The sequence below is a fragment of the Mercenaria mercenaria genome, unplaced genomic scaffold, assembly GCF_021730395.1.
Source record: "Mercenaria mercenaria strain notata unplaced genomic scaffold, MADL_Memer_1 contig_2041, whole genome shotgun sequence".
NCBI lineage: Eukaryota > Metazoa > Mollusca > Bivalvia > Venerida > Veneridae > Mercenaria > Mercenaria mercenaria.
In genome coordinates, this window is record NW_026460072.1 from 26,175 (window position 1) to 46,713 (window position 20,539).

At 35.4% G+C, this 20,539-nt stretch overlaps 1 protein-coding gene across 1 annotated transcript in view; it reads right to left on the minus strand.

The window, feature by feature from the left end:
• Positions 1-2,918: 2,918 nt before the first annotated feature.
• The window catches only part of LOC128552099 (uncharacterized), a 36,167-nt gene continuing 18,546 nt past the window's right edge, over positions 2,919-20,539 (minus strand). Inside the window, exons 5-6 of the mRNA XM_053533110.1 lie at positions 8,104-8,201; positions 2,919-5,665 (exon numbers count right to left, since the gene is read on the minus strand). Coding sequence (XP_053389085.1) covers positions 5,504-5,665; positions 8,104-8,201 — 260 coding nt within the window. The 3' untranslated portion in view covers positions 2,919-5,503. The remainder of the gene's footprint in view (positions 5,666-8,103; positions 8,202-20,539) is intronic.

Consider the following 20,539-nt stretch of genomic DNA (forward strand, 5'->3'; position numbering starts at 1 on the left):
AATTTTGTACATTTCATATTTTTCGTGCAAGTCGTGTATAATTACCAACATGGAAATAGAGTTATTTTGTCGCGCGTCTTTAAACGGATATTCGTTTGAAACAATTTTAAAATCACGTGATCCTGAAGAATTTCCGACCGATTACGGAAAAACGATAAACATGAAAGTAGGACAAAATGACCATCCATGTCAGTCTAAGAAAATACAGAAACAATCATTTGTTTCTCTGTTCTTGTGTTGATTTCAAGAGAATATTGCACGGCTATCATAATGTTTAGTACTATATTACAAAATGTGTAGTCTTTTTTATAGGATTTATGTCTATTCATTTGTCTTTATTTTGTACCTTCAAGGTAGTGTATAGGTTACATTGGTTCGAGTGCGACACTGGCCCTTTGAGAATCCAGTTTTCAAAAATAAAAAGCACTAACCTGCAGTGTCTTTCAATATGTATAGGTGGGTCCTGTAGACGTCCAGTCTATCTTGTTATACCTGTAAAGGGATTTAGTGAGTGTGGGAGACTTTCACAGAGACAGAGGTTTCCTTACCCAGAAAGTAATAAATTACTTGTCAGTAACCTGCAGCTAGATTTATATTAGCTTGGTAGAACCAATGCTCTTTGGTAGAACCCCTTGTTGATGTACAGAGAGTACTTTAGACTGAATGTCGTGAAAGCCTCTTTTTGTTCAATATCAACTTTATTTCAGGCAGAGCTGGCTTAGTGTTTAGAAAACACTCTAATATTTATGTAGTAAGGCTGTTCTTGAATTCTTCCCTAAGTAGAAAAGTCCACGCGAGTAGAAAATTCCACGCGAAAAATCCTAAGGTTAATTTAGCAGCCTTCTACCAAATAAAATTCTGCCAGCGTAATCCAGTTTATATCCATTATTGTAAACCTTGTTTCTCTGCCTAATAAAACTGGATAAGAGTCGGTTATACTTAGCAATTGGTTGTTGGCTCCTCTAGTTGTGCACTTCTGCTCTGTTGGGCGATCAGCTGTTCAACTGAAGTTCCGTGCGCAGTTACCGCCAAAAGTTACCCCTACACCGGCTAAACTTCCGGAGGTATAACACCACTAAATACCGATGGTGTCTGCTAGATGGAGTACCGTCACAACACAAGCAAGGGCAACAGTACTGCACGTGACTAGTGTGCACAAGCCTAGGGAGCTGGTGTGGAAACAGGCAAAAGTTTGTACTTCGCCAATTTGTGTGATAAATAATAGATGAAATGGATATATTAAAAAACACAGAAGGCGGCATATTCTCAGTCAAATGCATTTATTTCAATAAATGAGTGTAGATGTTATATAGGACCTACTTAAACAATAGAAAATCTACAGCGATATTCGCTAAAACTCTACGGGACACGCAACATTCATACGAGGTTTCGCTAATTCGAGCTATAGAAAACATAATCCATGATCTAACGAACAAACTTTGTCTATAACTTTAGTAATACTTTTTTATAGATTAAAAACCTCCCTGTAAATCTAAATACGATGTTTCAATACACAGAGTATTATTTACAAATAAACTTTGTTTAAAATTCACATTTAACTTTTTTTAATTAAAAGGACAAGCCGTGAAGTTTTAACTAATACTTTTCGTTGCTTGATATTGTCAGGATCCTGGTTATATGACCCAGGGAAGTGCCTACGCCTTTAGTATCTTGAAGAATGAAATGGGTCCTATCCCTAAGGTGACTATGTCTTAGACTAGCTGACAAACGAAATAGATTGTCATTTGTTAAAACGTATAGCTGGTGAGACCAAATTATTCATATATAGAATTTTCCTCTGGCTACCTTGCCTAAATGATTCGTGTACCTATGATTTGTAAATGATTTCTATTATGAACTAGACAATTTCAAGGATCAGGCAAATCACTAAATGTTTCAAACTAACAATTTTCAATCAGCTCAAACTTCTATAGGCTGGAGACTTGTTCCCGTCAGACAATGTCTTTGAATCAACAACATACGAGTCCTATCGCATAGATGCTCGGCCTCTGTCCTCTTAACTCTATATTAATGCCCTGACTCCTGGATGCTCAGCGCCTATATGCTACCATATGTAGCATTCAACTACCATATAGGTATATCGCCGATGCCTTGGCTGTACTTCGCTAATAATGCTGAACCTTCTATAAGCTGGAACTCTCCTACTATCTAAGTAGATTACCAAACTCTGGGTCTCTGTCTCAGCTTCCCGATGTTCAGCCTATATATGCTATTGTCTATAGCATTCAATTACCTTTAAGGTTAAACTCCTATGCGCTGGCCCTATAGCTCGAAACCTTATCGAAATTCTGCTACTCTTCTTTAGTCTAAGAACTTCCAAAGTTTTCTTTTTAATAATTTATCCGCCCTGACAGGGTAACTGCAATAGTCTCCTTATCAAGGTAGAGATTATAGATTATTAGTTAAATCCTCGATGTGTCTTCTTCAACCGCTGGATACCGAATGAGCTCTCTGTCATCCATCTATCTATTTATACCCGAGCAGACGTGCTATTTTTAGAACTTGTTTCTGATTGGTCCAAATTTAAACATAACGTCTTACAACGAGTACCTGCTCTATTAAATGTCCGGTTCCCTTTAACTATTGTATATGACTCAATGTGTGATGCTGGGATACAGCTATCGACATAATGAGCCCAAATCAGCCACAAATGACCCAAAGTCTATTATTAACAGCAATTCAACAATAATTATAACAAAGATAGCATGAAAAGGGAGTCGAGCACTATATGTGCTTATATGTTAAGTTAACAATACATCAATTATAAAAATTATTCTGACAGATATATTATTTGCGTATTCTAAGCGAATATTTCGGACTTCCTGTTGTAATAGTGGTCCCAGGTTCTAGCATAACCTCGGACTGACGGACAGCAAGTGATAACAATGGCGTTACACGGACAGACGGACGGATAATCATGAACACACTTGTAGACAGTGGGACACTGGATGTTGGGCACTGTTATTAAAGACGAACTAAATATATAGTGACTAATATATTTTATTTAGTATATATTCAATTATACTAATATAGAAGCTAGCTATTAAATGAATGATAATTATATTGTAAGTCCTAACTGTATTTAAAGAATTATATTTTATATTGATTTAATTGAAAATATAATGATATGGCCGTATTTAATGGTCAACGATATTCGTTTATGAGCAGTGGACTAAGTCCAAGTTTTAGTGTCAAGGCTAAGCCCTGTTATACTGACCTTAGAGGTGCAGTATCTAACCGACCGATCGCGATACACTATTGTGTCTCGGTATATATATGGTCAGTGGTAGAACAAAAACAATTGATTGGTTAATCTAAGGAATAAACAAGTTCTTAAACCAATCAAATATGTTAACCAAAGAAAATAGAATATAGTAAAATTCTGACCAATGACAAAAGGCGTATTATCTTAACATTAGCTAGAGTTTCCAAAATGGCGACTTCCATACTGAAAATGACAGAAAATTAATAACATATAAAAGTGGTAAGAATTCTGTCCTATTACATTCCTATCTCCTATGAAAAATAAGATTAAGCTGAAAAATTGAAAATTTAAGTAAAATGAATTTCTGAAATATAGCCTAATAGTCTGAAGTTATACTTAACAAACAAAGACAAATATCAAACAGGGAATGCCACGTACCAAAAACGCAGCCTCCTCAAAACGAAACCCCCAGCACGCGGACGCGTGCACCACACACACACACACACACACAAAGCCAGCACTCAAGGACAAAACGAACAAACAGTGGGGCACCGCCTTGTAACGGTCAGTGGCAAAAACACCACTGGGGAGCTTAAACCGGTTTATGGTGCGCACCCAACCTCACTCTTACCCCCATCATGTTCCAAAGACACGGGACAGTGTACATAAAAGTTATCCCCTCCAGGTGAATCTCTTACACATGTAATGGAAACAAAAAGGCATGGCATGTAGAACACAAAAATGTTCGTGTATAAATATATAATAAGCAAACCTTAAGAACCAAAAACGTATGTACTCAATGCCTTTTCAGAAGACAGAGCAACAAGAGAAACACCCTTAAGGGCCCGACGAAACAGGCCAGAAGACAAATATCAAAACAGTTTAGTCCTGGTAGGATTTAAAACTGCTTATCATAGAGTCCCCCCCCCCCCCCTCTTCCGTCAGACGCAATCAAAGGGAGAAGCGTAGTGTACAACTGTAAACGGGTTGAACACTAAACATGCGGTATGTCTCAAAACAGTTGTGTCGTAACCTCTTTTAATAAAACGTTTGATAATTTTTCCAAATACATTTGGAAAATTACCATGACCAAAGATCTTACGAAGTTTGTAAACCACATCCCCATAAAAAAACGGGTTTAGAAATACCTTCTCGCAGGTGTCTTTAAATTACTATTGAATTTTAAAACTAAATCAGAATTACGATAGTAAAATTTAGCAAAATATTTACGCAGTATGTAATAACGGTAGCCTTACAGAAGAAGTTTACTTGTAATATATTGATTACGTTCATTGAAATGCTTGACATGACTACACGCTCTGGCAAACCGAAGTAACTGAGAAATATATATCCCACCAGATGTAGCCTGAGGTACACCCCCATCCAAATGGGGAAACTTTACAATACTAAAATTAAAATAATCCCTCTTGTCATAAAGTTTGGTATGTACAATATTGTCATAAATAGAGAGATGTCAATCTAAAGTGAAGCATCAGTATCCGAAGTTTTAATTAACTGAAGTTCCCTAGGATAAATAGTACCCAACAAATGACCAAAAAAACGGATTATCCATATTAAGAATATCATCCAGATAGCGTGATGTATTGTTAAATGCAGTTATAATATCTGCCTGCGTATCTGGAGAAAGGTTCAACATAAAGTCTCTTTCATAACAATATAAAAACAAATCTGCGACAAGGGGTGCACAATTTGTTCCCATGGGAATACCACCAACTTGTCTTAAAACTGCATTCCCAAACCCGATGTAAATGTTGTTCAATAAAAAGGAAAGGGCTTTACAAACTTCGTCACAGGTCCACATTGTATAATTTTCAATAATATTGCTAGTAAAAAAAAAGCTTTATCAAATTTGCAAGCGAAAAATGTAGCATTCTCTCTGGCAAAAGTCAAAACTTACTTATTAACTTAAGACTAAACTTAAAACAAGTATTATTAATAGAGCTGTATGCTTAAGGAATTCAAACTATACTTAAGTAAAGGTAACCAAAACTTAAATGAAAGATGAATAATAACTGAATTTATAAAGTTTAGTAAATAAAACTTTACTATTGAAATATATGTGTAATTTCAAATTTATATGAACAAAAAATGAAAAATTCTGACACTGATAAATCCTAACAAGATTTTTGAGAATTCAAATGGGAAATACCTGAAAAAAATATTTGTCACACAAAACAACAACATAATTTCATTTAATCACTTCAATCAAAATTTAACTATCTATCGTAATACAAGTCTACAATGTCATTCATTGTCCTATTTCTTCTCTCCTCCGAATCCCTCCTCTTCCGTTCCTCCTTCTCTCGTCTGTCCATTTCCAGCCTCTTCTGCTCCACCTCTTTCCGTCTCTGTCTCAGTATCCTTGCAGCCGTCTCCTTCTCTTCTGCAGTGGGCAGTCTGGGCTTTATAGAGATCCCACTGGAAATATAATACGAATTTAATACTCTATGTTCCTCAGACAGTAATGATAAAGTAAAATAGCACAATCAATAGGCAATAAACTAGGGCATATTAGGTCTCTTAAAATAGTAATAAGATAAAGTAAAAAAAAATAAAAAAAGTCAACTGAAATGTTTGTAGGTAAATAAATTTTCAATATTGAAGTATAAAGTGTATTGACCATTAATTTAATCGTAGGTACGATAAGTGTATATATAATACTCGTTTAGTTCGGGTAGAACTGTGTTGATTATGGCAGAGGGTGTTAAAACATGTACTTCATATTCTACCGATGGTATCGGACCATATCATGTACTTGACATGACCAGTTTTGATAGACAAAATGCCGTCGAATTTTGTATCATAGATCAATATATTCATGGTTTAGGTAGCTTTGAACCGTAGAAACATGTGCAATATTTACATCCAATCACTTTAGACAAAGCAATTCGGTATAATGTCACACTGACACAAATAATGGTCATAAGGCGACTTTTGAGCGTTAATGATGAAGGAAGACCTCAGGCGCCCATAACTATTGCAAGGTCGGGTACCTTGATAGATCCAATACATTTGATAGATCAATGACTTAAGCCAGCAGGATGGCTTTCTTACATCAAGAATTTTTCCTTTATACCAAGCAAGGCTCGAAAAAAAAAACCGGTGATGGGCAAGTAATATAAGGTCAGAGACTTACAGCACTGGCCAAAGATGCCCATTATCATGGTATATTTAAATAGTAACGTATTTGTCAGTGAACTTAGCTTAAGCATTTTATATGTGCTCAGATATGTTAAAAGTATAGTAATTTATAATTACATGTCATATGACACATGTGACCGCCACCTGCAATAGTTTCTGTACTATTTAACAGTCCGTCGGACTTGTAGATTACCAAACGCTATTTTGAAACTGATCTATTAACTGACATCAGTATATGTACGTATTGATTTGCACTCTTTAGAAGAAGAAAAAACGTAATTGACAAGGTTAAATGTTTTAAGAAGTTTGTCAGATGCCAAAAAAGTCCCTCTTCTTTTCTCAATAAAATGGAAATTCTGCTTATAATGAAAAGAAAACCAGAACACAACTGCCTGTGCCATTAGGTACATTCAGTGTTCAACATTATGACTCAGCCAACTAACCTTTTAAAAGTTAAACAGTTCCTTTTAAATGCACCTTTTTAAATGTCATTTGTCATTGTGTGAACTTGTTGATTATAAATTAATGGAAGATAATTAAGATTAAGATGTGTACAAATTGTTTATTTGTTCCAAACATGCTTACTCTTTTATGAACATGAATTTTAAATAAATTCCCTTTACCACTTTTACAAAAGTTTTAAGAATATTTAAAGATTGCCATTGTCTCAAACACAAATAGATAAAGCGCATGACCTTGATCTCATTTACAGACATTTTAATTCTATTTTTCATTTTCTTTTCTAGTACTGCATGAGGTTTTAAATGACTACAGATGTTTCCAAATATATTTTATGTACTTTTTTAAAAGATGTGAGTACGAAATCAATAAAATATAATCAGAAAAAATCAGCATTTTATGCCATTCCTTACGATCCCTCTTTTTAACATAAAACATTGCTATATATTGGCGACAGCTATATAGAAGTTATCGTGAAAGTTCCAGTTTTAATATAGATATTGTCTTCGAGCTTTAACATGCCGACCGCCATTGGACGATTGCTATGGCGTATTTATTGGAAAGGCCATCTATCTAATACACTTAAGAGTTGTTTAAAAAACAACTTAGTAAAATAAAACGGCTGTATCTTTCGTTTCATTCCGGAATCAAAATCTGAATAATTAAAGAAATCAATGGAAAGGAAAAGACGGATTTAGGAAACATTTGTTGTAAGAAAAAAACAACAGTGAGACTATTTTAGGTGCTCTCTGCTTCCGAGAAATCTACCCTTATCTATCATCTTTCGTACATTTTTTAAGAAAGAGTGTTTAAAAACTATTTATGTACGATGGGCAGTTATACGTCGGGCGCAATTATTTTAAGCGGGCGCAATTTTCCCTTTTTGAATATGGTAAAGGAGAAAATTGATTCTGCAAAATTTATGTAAAATGGAATGAAGTATATCTTATTATTTATAAATCAAAGCATTTTCTTCAGAAGCAATTAATACTGAAATGGTTTTGTCGGTTTAACGGTTTAATATATATATATATATTAATAATTTAATATCTAATCGGTCCTTTCGTTCCTATAATAAATCTTTAATACGTGAAAGCTGAAGAATGCCATAAAATATTACTTCAATGTGATTGACCGCCTTTACAGAATGAAATGAAAAGAAATACTGTTCACAATTATTAGGGGGAAATTACAAAACAAATGGAATTGCCAGTATATTAAAATACACAATATACTCAAAATTTAATTACACATACCTTGTTTTTAATCGATTCTACACCTGAAGAGACACCGATATCTACACCGATATCTACAATATCACTCACAGTTGACAGTGCTGTTTTGTGTGCGTACTCTGAAACAGAAAATTCTACAAGGTTGTAATTTTGGGTACCTGTTAGTAAAGTATAGGAAACACGCATGTATCCGTAAACTGCATACATAATATGCTTTGAACGTAAAAGTAATATCAATATAAATACAACCGTTTGATTTATTGACCCGAATCTTGGTTGCAACACAATTTGTTATCATTTATCTAAAAAACAGAAAAGTCGATATGGTTGAAAACAAAATTACATTTTACCTTTTAGCGCAGAATAAGGGAGACATATGACTCTGTTACTGTATGCGTAATACGTTTGAATGTTAAGCTAAATTCAGTTCAATATCCTTATATTAAAGACACTCAAATCCAAAAGAGAATCAGGGTATCATAAGAAAATACCGACAAGTTTGATTATTACCCTTTTCAGGACCAAGTTAAAACTGAAATCGAAAATCGTATAATCAGTTCACTTTTCAAATATAAAAAGACGATACCGTTAAAAATGTGCAAGACGAGTGGTACATATTTATAATTCATCTCAGCCTCCCAGTGAATTTCACTTAATTCGGACAGAAATTAGCTCAAACACTGAAATATTATGGCCGAGTCCTGTGAGCCTGTTTTTAATTTTGCTCTCTACATTCAAAGATAGCCACGGGCAGAAGTAAAACCTACCTACATTTCTTCAACATTATGTAAACTAAAGAGTAAAGCCAATAATAACTTTTACCACATGTAACTCGGTTTTTCAAACCCTACACCCTTCTGTATAAGTGCTAAAATTTACTTTAAACAGCAGAAAATTGTTTATCAAATGAAAAAAATATAATCCGCTGGTGTACAATTAATCAATGATAAGTCATGAAATACAAACAGTTTAACTTACTAGAAAACAGAAATAAAAAGATAAAAAGTTTGGTGGGGCTTAAAGCTTCGCCCTCTTGAAAAATTAGTTAAAGTATGTGTATAGCAGGAATTGAATACTCTTCAATAATAAGGTACACTATTACGGGTCCATTACCTTAAATTTTCAATACAATTGTTATAAAATGTGTAATTTAATAAATTCATAATGTGAACAATGTCAGTTGCTTATCATCATTAATAAAGTATGCAAATATGAATTTTATGAAGTTAACATAAAATAGTTGTAGTTATTGCATACGGTCTATTTAACTTGGGATCATCTAGTCCATTCAACATATATGTAATAGAGTTCCGCTTAAGCCGGTGCTAGGGGGCGTGAGAGGTGTTCCCCTTTTTATTACCTCCCATGAACAGACTCAGTCAAACCGGGTCTGCTATTATTCTTCTTGGTTGCATTCTTTGCTTCAAAATGATCATTTTACAGATTTTATTGGTCAATGAATTTCTGTAATTCTATTTTATTTTTTATTTTTTAACCTGAAGTGTGCAATACTTAAAGCTGCTCGCGTGCTTGCCATTTTACCATAATAGAAGTCCGCTTAAGCCGGTGCAAGTAGGTTATAAAGCTGTTACACATGGAACAGACTTAATCAGACCGAATATGGAATTTTATTTACTTTGAAGCTTTCTAGGCTTCCAAAAGATCTTCTTTGTGTGTTCATAAACATTCACAACAGTAGTCTTTAAGTGACTTGTGGCGGTTGAAATTAGATTCCCCGATAGTGGACTCAGTGTTGTGTATCTCAAAGTCAAAAACAAAAACAAAATAACATTTACATGGAATTCGTAAAACAAAAATGTATTCACAATGTTACTGTTGATGACTGGGATACTTGATAACATCAATATTTGCTCGAATTTCATAAACAGTTATGACATTTTTGTTACAATGTTTCTTTGTCTAATTTTCAATGCAATGCAACGCATGCATTTTAATAAAGAAATTGTGGTTATATGTCATTTTGTTGATCATTTTGTTGATTATATTTTGAATAAATTTGCAATACATGTATAAAAAGAAATAAAATGTAAAGGTAACTGTCCTTAAATAATACCTTATTTTCGAAGTTTTATTTGGATTTCTTTTGAGGATTTTTCCTGTATTACAGAAGTGGCTAATGATTAAAAATCATCAATAAAACATCATTTCGGAATTAGTTTAAGATTATGACATTATTTCGAATAATATAATCGGTCTATCTCGGAATAAATCGGTAACTATTTTCCTTGTCATAAGTGAGACTTATTAGTTTTTGCAAACATTAACATGCACGTCTATTTTTGCACCACGTTTCAAAGTGATAAAAAGTCGATTTTCATTGTTTATTTTCAACTCAAACCTCACGCAAATGATTATATCTTTACTTTACCCGGAGCTAGAGGGCGTGGATGGTAGCATGCATTTCCACTACCGTCTATGAACAGGCTCAATCAATCCGAGCCTGCAACATTTTCGTTTTTGTCGTGTTGAGCGACCTGTAACTTTTCCACTTTTTCTATTCTTTTTAATCGTTGATTTTTGTACCATATCCGACGAACAAATAGGGTGCGCACTTAAATAAAAACACGGATATGATTTCGAAAAGATAATCTATGTACATTCACTCTATCTTGCGTTTAATGTCCGTGCATCCTCGTTTATAAACGAGCTTGAAACAATGGCGTTCTACCAGTTATTTTTGTTATCGGCCAATCAAGTAATACCTAAACGTAAATGCAATCAAAATCTTTATGGGCATTTCCAATAAATTCATCACCTACCGAATACAAAACCTTTCTATACCCATGTTTATTGTATTTAACAAGATTGCTTGATTAAAATAAGATATGCAACAAAGAGTTCATGTTTCAATCACTTATTATACGGTACCAGAATTCATATAATACCGCTTTAAAATCGAAAGGCCTAAGGTGGGGAAAAAAATGAAATGATTACGAATATAAGCTACGTCCTTTTCGTTTTATATCTAATTTATAATTACGAAAGTAAGACATATATTGTTTACTTCGTTTTCATTTATATTTCTAAAAGACAATACTGACACTCATTTACATGAAAAATATAATATCAAGAAAATAAATTAACGATGATGAATTATCTTAATATCAGTTTCGAAAAAAAGTCTCTGATTACGAAATGAGCCTATATCTATTATTTCTAAGTAAATTTGCGTACAATTTTATTGGCGCATATATTTTGTATGAACTATAAGTAACTTTGATTAAAACTGATGAACAAGTGGTAAATGTATTTTCTTATACAAAAACGTAGCTCAAAAAATCAATGTTCGAAAAGTAACGATAATAAGTGCGACGATTTGTGATATATTTTTTACCATTAGGCCTCAATTTAATTATATGTTCACTCCAAAAACAGAACCTATTAGTGCATTAAAAATCTACAGTTTATGTCACGGATCGTATTTCTTATACTGTTTTTATCTTTAATAGTAACGTGCGCCGTGCATTAAGTCTTTTCCAGAGCGGGAAAATAACACTTAACCCTCGCGCATGCGCCATATTTCCGATAGTGTCCGTCAGGTTTCTTTTATGTTGTATCGTCTGCTATTTAATTGAATCGGGGCTTCTCAGTAATGTACGTAATATCGCGGATATTAACGGAAGTTCCCGAGGCAATTCATCCGTGTGTTTGTCCGTGCAGTTTTGTGAACACTTGTCATGTTTGTCCAATCATCTTGTTTGTCTTACATGTTTGAATGAGAGATAGAATGAGAGAAAGATATACATTGGTCTGTTCTTTTTATCCTCTTTGCACTTTTCACCGCCAAAATCCTCCGGCCCTCAGTGCTGTCTTTCTTCTCTTACGAGTAAGATGGGAAAACCTTAAATACGAATTCAAATCATTTTGAATTTATTTAACAATCCTCAGTTAATTCACCAGACGCTGTGGTAAGAAATATTTAAATCTATTGTTCATTAATATTGTATTTTGTATTTCTTTACCCGACGCGTGAATTAATGTTTGTGCAATTTTGTATTATTTTATCTTTATTTTACCATGATTGTTAATTTCATGTTATTATATGTTTTAGGCTTTTTATATTACGGAAAAAAAAGAATAACGAACCTACGCCGGGACTGCTGATTAATTTAGCCCTGTGACATTGGTGGCCAGTATGGCTTCCGTTGGCCACAGTGTATGGACGGCAGGAGATCGCCGAGGATCGGACATCGGCAGGACGTCGATCCGTCAAAGTTAGAGAGAACTTTAGTTTTTTAGGGGGGGGGGGGGGGAAGATTTGAGGATTGTAGTTTTAGAGGTGGATTTATGATCTGTGAGGATATAAAGGATGTAGATCCAAAGATTTCACAGGATCTTAATCGGAGCAGAGTAATTCCTGATCGGAGGAAATCAGGATCGGAGAATTATTGCGGATAGACTATTAGACAGCTATCTTTGGCCTGATTTATTCTTGCCCAACTTTTGAACACTCATTCTGTACCATACTGTTTGCACAAATTCTTTGCACTGCACATAATCTCGTAGATGTTTGATTGAGAAGAGGAGCGGAAGAGGTAAGTGATATATGTTACGTGTTGTGATGTCAAATTTTGTGTTTCAGTTTGTGTTCACGTTAATATTATTAGTAGACAATCGTGTAAGATATACATATTATCCGTATAATAAGTTTAGCATTACGGTATAGCGTGCGTTTGAATTTTTTGAGAATTGAAGTATCATCGTGTACAAACCAGAAATACTTCAGGAAATAAAAGTACTGTAGTTAAGAAAGTACTGTAGTTGGTAGGAATTAGTGGTAGAGTACCCTACTGAGTATAGTGTACCCTACTTTGAGAATTTTCAAAATTATAGTTACGTGTTTTTGTGTTTGGTAAGAATATCATACACAATATTTTCTACAGTCTGGCTGTTTACGGGAATTTTTCAAGGTTATTTGGTGACCGAGCACCAATTAGCTTGTAAGGCTGTTATTTTGGTACTCAGTATTGACACTGCCAAACAGTTGGTCGGTGATTTACATAGTTTTTCATAGGGATTTTGGTAAGAAAATTGGTCGGAAATACATAGCTGAGAAAAACTGCATTTGAAAATAGTGTTATTAGTGAAAATTGTCTATAGTTATACGAATTGTTGAGGAATTCTTCAAGGAGTATATTCTATAGTGGTAGCCAGGTCATATTTAATTTTATCATTATTTCAGCTGCAGTAATTTTTGAATTTCAGCATTTTCTGTCTGTTGGGGTATACTTTCAGTAATTACAGGTTATTTGTATTTTGTGTGTTTATTTTATTATCTATAGCCATAACAAGTATATACAATGGGTGAAGGAGGGAAAGAGACCGGTGAAACTGGATTAGATAAAGACTCTTCTTTATCTGATGCTCAGTTGAAGCAGATTTTAGATGCACTTAAGAAGAGCGGTGATTATGTTGTTTTAACTAAAGATGAGTTTGTATCTTTACAGAAACCAGGATTTACTAGTACACCTAACCCTAGAGGTGCTAGAAAGAAACTTTCAGAGGTTATTAAAGAGTCAGGGACACAACCAATTGATAATTCTCTGAATATTTCACAATTTCAGGTTCCCAAATATGAGACGCCTAAGCTGCCTTATTTTTCAGGTGACCAACCACCTTTGAAGGGTGATGAATCATATGATGCATGGAGATTTGAAACCAAGTGTTTGATTTCAGAAAATTTACCTAAAAATGTTATTTTACAGGTTATTCGCAGATCTTTACGTGGTACTGCTAGGCGTACTCTTATTTCTGTTGGTGAACATGCATCAAGTAAAGATATTTTAGATAAACTTGACATTCTTTTTGGTGAAGTTTCAACAAATGAATCTGTCATGCAGACTTTTTATAATGCTTCTCAGAAAATTTCAGAGAATGTGACTGCATATGGATGCAGACTAGAGGCTTTGATACAAGTTGCAGTGGAGAGCGGTCATGTTAGTTCTGTTGCTAGAAATGATATGTTGCGTTCCAAAGTTTGGACAGGTTTACGTGACGAGAAGCTGAAAATACTAACCAGAAATAAATATGATACTATTTCTGATTATAACAGGTTATTGAAAGAAGTACGTTCAGTTGAACATGAATTAGTTGCTTCTAGTAATATTTCAGCAACAGTAAACGCAGCTCAACAGTCCACATCAGTTGACAAGAAAACTGTTGATGAACTCACAAGTAAAATGAACTTACTAATGAATAAAATGCTTTCTCTAGAAAAACAGATACAAGAGAAGCCCAAAGAAGCTGCAGGTTCCAGTAATAGAGACGTTATATTAGTTACAGGAACAGTAATTACAACAGACCGAGACGAGGCAGATATAACCCAGATTATGACAGATCAAAACCCAGATATGGCAACAGAAAGGATAATGCTAACCATAGATATAATGATAAGCGTAGTCACTTCTGTTCAAATGGTAGCAAAACTAAGAATGACCCAAAAGCCTAGACTCCTCAGTTGTAGGGCAATCTGGGGAAGTCAATATTGGTACTCGCCCTAAAACACAATCTGATTCTTTAGCAGATAAAATGGTTGGAAAAGCCAATGAGGGCTCAGCTATTATATGTGATGTTGAGACAAATGTACTTGTCGATAGTGGGTCAATGGTAACTTTAGACACTTTGGATCCAAAACCTGAATTGTGTAGTATGTCATATTTTAACCTAGATGTTGTTGGTGCATGTGGTACAAAGTTACCTTATTTAGGTTATATTGAGGGAGATATTTTAATACCTTCTATTTTAGAACCCAGCATTGTTGTACCCATATTAGTTGTTCCGGATAGAGAATACCGACAAAGTGTACCTGGTATAATTGGTACAAATGTGTTACGTTTTTGTAACAGTTTTTTTTAACAGTAGTACATCTTCATTAGAACCATACAGACTTGCTTTGGATGCGTTGAAGTGTACCAGTTTGGTTTCAGTGAAGTCAACCAACAAATTTCTAGTTGTGATACATCCTAACGAAGTTTCGACTCTTTCAGGTCTTGTTAGGAAACCGAATGGTGTGAAAACAGCTCTTACTGAGGCAACTGATAGACCTCAATTAGCTGGACTGAATGTGTGTCCAAGAGTTGTTTCTCTTGATGGTGAAGGGACAACTGCTAGAGTTCCTGTGCGTGTTTGCAATATTACTTGTAAACCAATTAGAATTCTATCACATACAAATATCTGTTCTCTTTTAGAAATCAAAGTTGTTGACTCATGGAAACCTGAACCAGTGTCTTCTCCTAAGCCTGATAATTGACAGTCTTTCCAAAATTTACAGGATTTAGGTAACAAAATCAACAAAGACAACTTGACAGAAGACCAGTACTTGAGAGCTCAACAGGAAATTGGGAGCATATTTTTCTAAGTCTTCCACAGATCTTGGTAAAACAGATTTGGTTAAACATCACATTAAACTTAATGATGATAAACCTTTTAAACAACCTTACAGGAGAATTCCACCTTCTATGTATGAAGAAGTTCGCCAGCACTTGCGTGAAATGATAGATTGTGGTGCAATTAAAGAAAGTCAATCTCCGTATTGTAGTAATGTTGTCTTAGTTAGGAAGAAAGATAACAGCCTTAGATTTCGTATAGACCTGCGTGAAATCAACAAAAGGGCGATTCGTGATGCCTATACTTTGCCTAGAGTTGACGATATGCTAGATTCACTTGTTCATTCTAGGTTTTTCTCTAAATTAGATTTGCGCAGTGGATACTGGCAAGTGGAACTTGCAGAGGAGGACAAAGAAAAGACAGCTTTTTCAGTTGGAAGGCTTGTTTTTTTATCAGTGTGAGAGGATGCCTTTCGGTTTAACGAACGCCCCAAGTACTTTTCAGCGGTTAATGGAAACCTGTATGGGTGATTTAAATCTAAAAGAATGCTTGATTTTTTTAGATGATGTGCTTTTCTTTTCACAGACATTCGAAGAACACATCACGAGATTGGAAGCTTGTTTTCAACGCCTTGAACGTCATGGTCTTAAGCTTAAACCTTCAAAGTGTGAATTTTTCAGCACTAGCGTTTCTTATTTAGGTTATGTGGTGTCATCTGACGGTATTCACACAGATCCTGAGAAAACAGCATCTTTGACTACTTGGCCGGTACCACAAGGAGTCAAATTTTTAAGAATTTTTCTCGGTTTTACAGGTTATTACAGACGTTTTGTCAAAGACTATGTCAAAATTGTCAAACCTCTTAATGATCTTCTTGTAGGCCATCCTACCAACAAAGCATCCAAGAAGTCCAAGAAGAATAAAACTCCATGGATCTGGGGAAATGACCAACAGAAGGCCTTTGACACTGTTATTGAAATGCTTACTAATCCACCTGTACTTGGTTATGCTGATTTTTCAAAACCATTTGTTGTTTCAGTGGTGCTTCGACAGAAGTATTAGAGCCGTACTCTATCAGGAACAAGATGGTTTAGAACGCGTCATAAGCTTCGCCAGCAGAGGTCTTCGTTCCAGTGAGAAGAACTACCTAGCGCACAAGTTGGAGTTTTTGTGTATGAAGTGGGCCATTACGGAGAAGTTCCACGACAACCTTAATGGAAACACTTTCATCGTGCGAACATACAACATCCCACTCACATATGTATCTTCAACCGCCAGGTTAGATGCGACTGGTCACAGATGGTTGGCTGCTCTAGGCAACTACAACTTTAAAGCTGTGTACAAGCCAGGCCATCAGAACCGTGATGCAGATGGTTTAAGCAGAAGACCACAGAATCAGCAAGAAGAAGAGGTCATGTTCACAGACGTCATCAAGGCCCTATGCACAGAAGCCAAAGCCAGGACTGACAACCATCCACTTGCTGAGTCACTGGTGCTCACAGAGGTCGGTAACCTAGAAACAGACCCTACAGAACCAACTTTCCAGGCAACAGAGATGAGTGATGTCAACTGGAAGGAGCAACAGCTAAAAGATCCAACCATTTCCAGGATGTATGACATCACTGACAACAGACTTCAGCTTTCCAAGGACCAACTGAGACAGGAAACCAAGGAAGTACAGAAATACCTCAGACACAGGAGTGCTTTCACCATTAAAGATGGGGTCTTATACAGACAGTGCCAGATAGACGACCAAACAGTGTTCCAGCTAGTGTTGCCAGAAAGCTACAGAGAATGGGCCATGAAAGGACTCCATGATGACGTTGGTCACCAAGGAAGAGACAGGACACTTTGGTTGGTGAAGCAGAGATTCTTTTGGCCAGGCCTTGAAAAAGATGTCATCAGGAAGGTTCAAACCTGTCCGAACTGCCTCAGAAGGAAGTCTCCGACCAAAGCCCAAGCACATCTGGTACCGTTTAAGAGCACACATCCCATGCAGTTGGTATGTATCGACTAAGGGTGGTTACGAAAACATACTAGTCATCACAGACCACCTTACACGCTACGCACAAGCCATTCCAACTCGCAACCAGACAGCACAGACGACTGCTAGAGTCCTTTTTGAGAAGTTTTTCTCACACTACTCCTTTCCAGCAAGGCTACATAGTGACCAGGGAAGAAACTTCGAGAGTAAAGTCATCCGGGAGCTGTGTAACATTGCAGGGGTGGAGAAGACCAGGACGGCACCCTATCATCCTATGCGAAATGCGGTCAATGAACGCTTCAATGGGACATTGTTGGGAATGCTGGATCCAGCCGAGAAGACAAACTGGAAGGACTATGTGAAACCACTAGTTCACGCCTACAACTCCACTCGACATGAGTCCACCGGCTTCTCTCCACACTACCTTCTCTTTGGATGGCACCCACGACTGGCTATAGATGCGTTTCTTGGAGTCAAAGATTTTACCGCACAAGCCAGCAGCAAAGACAACTATGCCGCCAAGTTGAAGAAGAGGTTTGATTTCGCCTATCAAGAAGCAAAGCAGAATTCGGACAAGCAGTCAGGTCGTCACAAGAAGTATTACGACAGCAAGATTCGGCATTCTTCTTTACAAGTTGGTGACCGAGTTCTGATCAAGAATGTGACACCAAAAGGAAAGCTGGATGACAAGTGGCAAAGGGAACCGTACCTTGTTACAGAAATCACAGATCAGAAATTGCCAGTTTACAGGGTAAAGATGGAAAATGGCAAGGGATCAGTGAATCTTCTCCTACCCCTGAACTCCATTCCATATGAAGATACTCATCAGGACACACAGAAACCCAAACAGAGACAATTGCCTGCACCAGAAGCAGAGAAGACCCAGGAGGTCAACAACCCATCAGATACAGAGTCAGACAGTGGTTCAGAGACCAGCGAGACAGTCCCGAGGTACATTATACCACCTAGGTGGAGACCGCTACCACAGCCCTGTGTCAATACTCCTCGACCAGTGCAGCCATCTAACACCACATGTGTTACTTGTGACTTGTACTGATCTTTAAATAATTAAGTTTCAGACTAACTACAGGTTTTGTTTCAGTAGAATTTGCATTTATTCTGATTATTCATTTTCTGGCATCTAAGAGGAATGTGTATACATGTAAAACAAGAACATGTGTTACCAAGTTACAGATTGTGAATTGTTTATAGTGTTGCACATAATTCAATTTATGTAGCAATTATCATCTTGTTTAAACCTTCTTTTACAGCTAGTTTCATTTATTTGTCCATTATCTTTGTTCCAAAAATATTTGGTACAGCACTTTTAATGGATATGTTTTTAATTGTAACAGTACCTTTAATTTCAGAAAAATTGAGTATCCACCTTTAATGTGCTTATAATTTTCATATACTTGTTAATTTATGTTACAGGTACATTAATCAAACATTTATGTCAGTTATGCATGTTTTGGTTATCTACCTTTATTTTCAGCATAAGTTCAATTACTGCTGAAGATGGCACATGACAGCAACAGCCTAATTTTACAAAGTCTTTTGATATGTTATTTCGAATTGTTTTTGCATTATGTGATCTTGTTTTATTGAATCTTACTGAAGGGAACTATTTTCAATTGCAACTCGGTATTTATAAGTAAATTTTTTTGAGATATATTCTTTTCAAAGATATTCAGTTTTCTAAAAAAATTAAATATGAGAATTAAGCATATAGGTTCATTGTGGGTAATGTAGTATTGTAGTTTATTGTAGATATTTTATAGTTGTAGTGTAATGAAATGTCAGGAGACATGTTCTCCTAGCAGGGGAGAATGTCACGGATCGTATTTTTTATATTGTTTTTATCTTTAATAGTAACGTGCGTCGTGCATTAAGTGTTTTCCAGAGCGGGAAAATAACACTTAACCCTCGCGCATGCGCCAAATTTCCGATAGTGTCCGTCAGGTTTTATTTATGTTGTATCGTCTGCTATTTAATTGAATCGGGGCTTCTCGGTATTGTACGTAATATCACGGATATTAACGGAAGTTCCCGAGGCAATTCATCCGTGTGTTTGTCCGTGCAGTTTTGTGAACACTTGTCATGTTTGTCCAAATCTTGTTTGTCTTACATGTTTGAATGAGAGATAGAATGAGAGAAAGATATACATTGGTCTGTTCTTTTTATCCTCTTTGCACTTTTCACCGCCAAAATCCTTCGGCCCTCAGTGCAGTCTTTCTTCTCTTACGAGTAAGATGGGAAACCCTTAAATACGAATTCAAATCATTTTGAATTTATTTAACAATCCTCAGTTAATTCACCAGACGTTGTGGTAAGAAATATTTAGATCTATTGTTCATTAATATTGTATTTTGTATTTCTTTACCCGACGCGTGAATTAATGTTTGTGCAATTTTGTATTATTTTATCTTTATTTTATCATGATTGTTAATTTCATGTTATTATATGTTTTAGACTTTTTATATTATGGAAAATAAAGAATAACGAACCTACGCCGGGACTGCTGATTAATTTAGCCCTGTGACAAATACATGAAAAATATAAAATTAAGAAAATAAATTAACGATGATGAATTATCTTAATATCAGTTTCGAAAAAAGGTCTCTGATTACGAAATGAGCCTATATCTATTATTTCTGAATAAATTTGCTCACAATTTTATTGGCGCATATATTTTGTATGAACTATAAGTAACTTTGATTAAAACTGATGAACAAGTGGTAAATGTCTTTTTTAATACAAAAACGTAGCTCAAAAAATCAATGTTCGAAAAGTAACGTTATTTAGTGCGACGATTTGTGATATATTTTTTACCAATAGGCCTCAGTTTGATTATATGTTCACTCCAAAAACAGAACCTATTAGTGCATTAAAAATCTACAGTTTACATCTTTAATTGACGAAATCACTTACTAGGTAATGTAAAATCGGTCATAGATGATTCAATATAAACAGCTTTCTGTGCCCTATCTAGAACGTTCATCAAATATGATTTTGTATTATATTTATGAAGTTTAAATTATATTAACGTAATGTTACAGTGGACATAAAGACATAAAAGATCCCTTTGTCCAGACAGTTGTTTCCTATTGAAATATTTTTTTTACA